Consider the following 6,803-nt stretch of genomic DNA (forward strand, 5'->3'; position numbering starts at 1 on the left):
GAACATGGATAGCCCCCATACCAGATATATTTTTTCATAGTTATCGAACAAACTGGAATATAAAATTCATCATGCATGATATGATATGAATGACACATTATGAATATAAAAAACGTTTCAAACTATGCACTACGTAACTGCATAGCATGAATGTTTCAATATATATATATATATATATGTGCGATTCTAGTATCAATTTATAGGCAGGGCAAAACTACATTGTATTTCCCTATTCTACTTTATAGCATTTGCGTCCCGTAACAATGTCACAACAAATCGTTATTTTATTGTTGTCTTTCATATAATTGTCATAAAAAGAATTGAGCGCGTCCATTTGAAAATTTTATAAGGATATAAAGCGTTGATTGTGTGCTTAATTTTAGCATGAAGTGCTTCCACATTCAATCCTTATAAAGTTAGATCTAAAGAGCCTTCACATTTTAAAGCTACAGAATAAAAATGTAAGGTAAAACTTGCACGCCATGCCTACAACGAAGAATAACTTTGATTTTAAAATTACACTATAAAAAAACTGTGAGTTCATAATTTATTTGAAATTTGATTTTGAACTGAAGTGCCGGCTTTATCTTCTTTAATATCATTGACACTTGAGTTGTTACTTTTGTATGAATCAAAGTGCAAAGCCGAAATACCAAATCTACAAACAGACATGCGAGTGAATAAATTGTCGTGGTTTTTAATAAACGTCAAATAAAAAGTTTCATATCTATTGCAGGGCCATCCAGAAGGACGTTAGGTCTATCAACAAGTTCAATTAGTTCATGGACAAGTTCATCGTCAGGTTATAAAAGTTCACAAACATCACTTCACAACTCGTGACATCTGACTCGTCTGAGTTCTACCATTAGTGCCAATAAACTGTTATATCAAATTGAAAAATGAAATCGTCTAATAAATGTATACGCACAATGTAAATTACTTCATACTTAGTCAAGATTGTTACATGCCAGAAATAATGATATATAACTAGCGCTATAATCGGTTCTAAACAAACTGATATGAGGTCTGATATTTTATATCAATCTAACGATTGATTACGAACAATATTGATTTTTTTTTCAAAAATAGAAAATAAACTGACGCCGCCATGGCAAAAAATGAAAAAAAAAGTGCTCAAGACGGGTAAGCAGATCCTGCTCAACATGTGGCACACGTCGTGTTTTTCATGTTATTACAAATACGGTAAAAAAGTCTAATTCGGTAGGTCAGGTCACATTCATCAAAAGGGAAGGGGATTGTAGTTACGACGTAAGAAACATCCGATATCAACTGTGAAACGGATATCCCATAATGGTCAACCAACTCATCATGGCGTCCGTAATATTTTTGAAGGGATGTTGATATAAGAAGGGATTGCCTCTAGTTTTATTATTAAACTGACATCATCTCGTTTTTTATCGGTCTGCCAATGCAATAAGATAACAATTATTTGCACGATTGATCATATCTTTATAAAAATTGTGATAGTCAATTTATATAATTTGAATACAACTGTTGCCAAAAATAATACCCCACGAAACTGATAACCTCTCCAGACATATAACAACTGTATAAAGATATTTATACGCACATTTCTGATTACAAAAAAATATCTACAAACGTAACATACCATATCAAATCCGACACACGATTACATGTGCTACACATTACAATAATGGCGTTCTCTCAATCAGTCAGAAAAGGACAGGTACCTGTTTATTGTAATTTAAGTGAAAAAGATAGACCTATTAAATGGAAATGCATCGACTGTAATATTCTCATGTGAGATCGCTGTAAGGAACAAGTACATTCTAAATTCAAAACTGCACAAGAACATAAAACAATTGACATTAAGGATGTAGGACTGCACATAGAGGAAATTGATTTCAGCAATATTAAGTGTATAAGACACTCAACTCAATCTTGCTGTCTTTTTTGTAAAACATGTGACTGTCTCGTCTGTCCAACCTGTTTTTCAAAAGATCATAAGAAGCATGACTTAACTGAGATAAGTGAAGAGTACAGTGCGAAAATAAAGAGGATGAGAGAAGGACATGGTGAAATTAAAAGAAGTAATGCCAAATCAGCTATCCAAAAAGAACAGCTTCAGACACTGGTAAATGAGGAGAACATGAAGCATTCAAAGGTCCGAAAATATATTAGTGCACATACAAATGCCATCGAAGAACAAGTAGAAAAACATTACCTCGGTAACATACTGGATAAGAGGCATGCAAATGCTCTTTTATCACTCACCACTGATCTTAATGCTGTCTCCTTATTCAATACACAGACAGAGGACAAAGCCATTGATGTCCAAGATTTCATTCAAATTACCGACGGTTCTAAATTCTTTAGAGATGTTATGAAGATGGAGAGATCTCTTGACATACCAATACAACAAATGCAATCAAGTTACATTTCTTCACCAAAATTTATTCCAGGGAATGTCAGCCAATCAAACATTGGATCATTCAAAGATGATGAAAATTTGTCAATGGAGCCGAATATATCTCTAGTAATCAGCAAAGAATACAAGTCAGAATTTCCAACAATAACCTTTATCCGACCATGCATTGACAATTCATACTGGATATGTTCTAAGGAGAGTAAATTGCTTAGAGTAGAACCTACTGGTACCAAACTTATCACAATATCACAATATCAGATAAGGATCTATGGTATAGCAGTACTTTCATCAAATGATGTCCTCTTAGTGACAAATGAACCAAGTCTAAAATATCTAAATCATATTACTGGTAGACTTAGCGACACTGTTTATAGTATTGCCCCGTTCCTTCCAATTGGTATTCACATTGCCAATGGTAATAAACATGATAAAGTAGTTGTAGGAGGTTTAAATGAAAAGCTAGAAAGTAGTGCCGTGTTTGTAATGAATGAGCAGGGAAAACACGAGACTGTGTATGAACACAGCCATCACAATCAACTTATATTTGCATTCCCAAAGTCTATAACCAGTACCAGAAATGGAAACTTGCTGGTTGTAGATTGTGATCCAGCTCGTAGTAGTGGAAAAGTAGTAGCCTTAGAACAAGATGGTGGTATGATAAATGAATATACCGGCCATTCATATCCCAATGAGGACCAGTCATTCAAACCGAGGGATATAGTGGCAACTCATAAAGACAACAAGGTTATAACAACACAAAAGGATTCATTTTTATACATTTTAAACAACCGAGGTGACCTAGTGACATACTACAACACTCATAACATAGGAATATTCCATCCATACGCTCTTGCTTTCACTACTTCAGGACAACTTTGCATAGGATGTAAAAAGGCTACAGGAAGTACTACCAGGGAAGCCAAAGTGTATGAAGTGAACATTACTGGATTTTAATATTATCTTCAATTTAGAATTGTGAGCATGCAGTACCAGAACATATCATAATAAATGATCGATTGATTGTATTATTGGTGTTAAATGCAACTTTTAAATCTATTAGCTATTTCTTTGTGAACAGTTTCTATTTAGGGCATACGATACAGTTTTGATCCCATATTTATATTTTGATAAAACAAAAAGTTCAATATAGACTATTTGGATCTGATTAAATCCAATATGTAATAAAAAATATACCTCATTTGCTACTTTTTTAGTAAAATGAGGTCAACATTTTGTGTATTTGCTCCAATTTCGGATTTGTGGTCGCATTTTACTTTTCGAAAGAAAGACATAACTTTTTTGTTTGGAAAGATAAACACAAATTGTTTAACAAAAAAACAATTTAATTTCTGTATTAAATAAGTATCATAAAAACTTATACATCTGCATTCCGAAATAACTCATATTCATCAAATATTCATGAATGTAATAAAAAAAACATAATTTTTTGCTCTATTTTTATCAAAATTAAAAAAATTGCACTATTTACGTTTTCATAAAAATTGGCAATCATGTTCTTCTTACGTTATAAAACCAAATGGCAATTTAAAACATAAGGGTTCATGAACTCGGTTTTTAAGTTAAATAAGTTAAGATAAATAAGTTTGAATGATAAAAATCAGTCGAAATCGGAATCGTTTCCAGATAAGTCATAATTTAACGTCGCGATAATAACAACGTCATTACCCCCCTGTTACTGTATCGTATGTCCTCAATAGAGGAAAGGAGAAAATCACGATCTTCGCCAGGAAAACTGCCAAACATAGTTATTTAAGCTTGGAGTCAGATCAACCCACCCCCAACCCATTCTTTGAAAAGTGGGTAGTTCAGACGAATAAATATTACTGATACGAAATTTATTTTTCTACTTTCAAAGCTTTTGAACTACATATGCTCATTTTGTGTGTCAGACGCCAGTGTTGTCTACAAAAGTCTCATTATTGATGCTCGAATCAAAGTTAAAAGGGCTAAATAAAGTACGAAAATAATTAGCATATAATTGTGAGTACATGTTTAACACAAATTTAAAAAGATCATTGCTCCTTTATTTGGTAACAAGCCATATGAATATGCTGAAAATGATTTAGTTCATTTTTCCCTCTGGTCTTTTTCACATAAAGATTTCTTACCATTAACAACTCTTGAAATATTTTTATGTCTTGAGCATTTTATACTTTTTTTTAAGGTAATTAAAACTCAGAAATTTCGGTAGAAAACTGTAGAGAAATGAATAACTTGCATAATATGTAATAACAAAAGTAATCGACATGACCTTTAAACAGCTGATTTAGCTGACCAACCTTCATATTAAATAATAATCAAATGTACCTAGCCGGTCTATACCATTCACACGACATGAAATAGAATGAAATAATTAGTACATATAGGAAGATGTGGTGTGAGTGCCAATGAGACAACTGTCCATCCAAATAACAATTAGGTCAGCACAGAAGTTGAGTAAATGAAAACCAAGTGACAATCAAAATATAGAAATATAGAGGACGTTCACAAAAACTAAATTCACCGAAATACTTTTTTGTCGCAAAAACCATCATAATATGTGAAAAAAGAATGCAGCGATTTCATTGGATTAGAATATTTTATCGGCAATCAAAGACGGGCTTCAAAGTTATTGTGACGCTGCCTATTCTAGAGGTGGTGTGAATCAAATGTGGATACTTAAAATTTCCAAAGATCTTTTAGAGTACATACAATCTAGCTCTCTTTCATCTTGTAATAGTATTTACACATTTGACTTCACTTTATACAAGAATGCCACATTTCAAGCTAAAAGACAAATTAAAAGAGTTGGTATTGCTTTGTTTCATAAAAAAGAATGGCCAACGAAGACACAAGTATCATGTCTTAGGAAGGAATAAATTCTACTTTGTAAAGGATCACTCTGATTCAAACAAAAAATTCTCTCAAACTGACATTATCAATATTCTTGATTTCTTGATTGACAACATATTTGTTACGTTCGGATGACGTGTTTTTCATCAGACTCGTCATTCCAATGGGAACGGATTGTGTCCCTCTTCTGGGGAAAAGTTAGCAATATCATTTAACTCTACTTTCCGCTATAAAGATGATTTTCTTTCACTAAATAATTCCAAATTTGGTGACTATATTGAACGCATCTATCGCATTGAACTAGAAATTAAGGATACAACTGATACAGGTAAGTCGGCCTCATATCTGTACTTACATCTTGAAATTAATCATGAGGGTCAATTGAAAAACAAAACTTTACGACAAAAGATATGATTTCAGCTTTCCAATTGTGGACTTTCCATTTCTGAGTAGCAACATTCCAGCAGCACCTGCATACGGTGTATATATTTGCAAATTGATACAATATCCCCGTGTTGGCATTTCCAATCATGATTTCCTTGATAGAGGGTTGTTGCTCACAAGGAAGCTATTAAATCAAGAGTTTCATATGGTGAAGTTTCAATTATCTCTTCGTAAATTTTACGGACACCATCACGAGTTGGTTGACCTTTAAGGAATAACCGTTTCACAAATGATTTCGGATATGTTCCTTACGTCATAACTACAATCCCCTTCCTTTCATAAATGTACCTACCGATTTAGTCAATTTACCGAATTTGTTATCTCATAAGGAACACGACGGGTGCCACATAGGATCAGGATCTGCTTACCCGTACGGAGCACCTGAGATCACCCCTAGTTTTTGGTGGGGTTCGTGTTGTTTATTCGTTAGTTTTCTTTTGTTTTTCTATTTGTCCTTTTAATTTTTAGTCATGGCGTTGTCAGTTTATTTTCGATTTATAAGTTTGACTGTTCCTCTGGTATCTTTTGCCCCTCTTTTGTACAGAACCACATATAAATAAAGTATAGTTTTTTTAGTATTCAAATTGTATATAAATAAAAATGTGGTAATTTTTCTTTAAACGTATCATTAGTGGCGAAAACATACTATACACTACGAAAAACCAACAATTGATGTGGTACGGAAAAATTCAAATAAGCTACAAAGAAAACACAATACACGAAGGAGGAATGTCAAAAACGTTACGGATAGAGAAGTATACATTTCAAAGAAAACACATTCCAATACGCTGACCAACATTAAGACTAATTCATCTATCAATATCGCTACCAAAACGAAATAGCAGTAAATCAAAATTTGAAATACAAGGAAAACACGGTTTCCCTTTGTTGTGATATAAATGTCTCAGGATTAAAATCTAAACGAAGCTTGATACAATCCACGATTCAGACCATTTTAATTATCACAAAAAACACATTTAACCTTTATTTGTGCCAAACTAAATACCAAATATACACTGGGTAAAATTGTAAGAAAAATTAAACAATATAATTAAAAAAGACGTATGATACCATAATGGAAAATACCTAAGGACGG

At 32.9% G+C, this 6,803-nt stretch overlaps 1 protein-coding gene across 8 annotated transcripts in view; it reads left to right on the forward strand.

Annotated features, from left to right (window-relative positions):
* Positions 1-929, forward strand: part of LOC134693426 (uncharacterized) — a 72,777-nt gene extending 71,848 nt beyond the window's left edge. For all 8 annotated transcript variants that reach the window (XM_063554241.1, XM_063554242.1, XM_063554243.1 and 5 more), the window contains one exon: positions 737-929. In XM_063554241.1, coding sequence (XP_063410311.1) covers positions 737-840 — 104 coding nt within the window. In that variant the 3' untranslated portion in view covers positions 841-929. The remainder of the gene's footprint in view (positions 1-736) is intronic.
* The last annotated feature ends 5,874 nt before the right edge of the window (positions 930-6,803 follow it).

This window comes from Mytilus trossulus, chromosome 12, assembly GCF_036588685.1.
Source record: "Mytilus trossulus isolate FHL-02 chromosome 12, PNRI_Mtr1.1.1.hap1, whole genome shotgun sequence".
NCBI classification, from domain to species: domain Eukaryota; kingdom Metazoa; phylum Mollusca; class Bivalvia; order Mytilida; family Mytilidae; genus Mytilus; species Mytilus trossulus.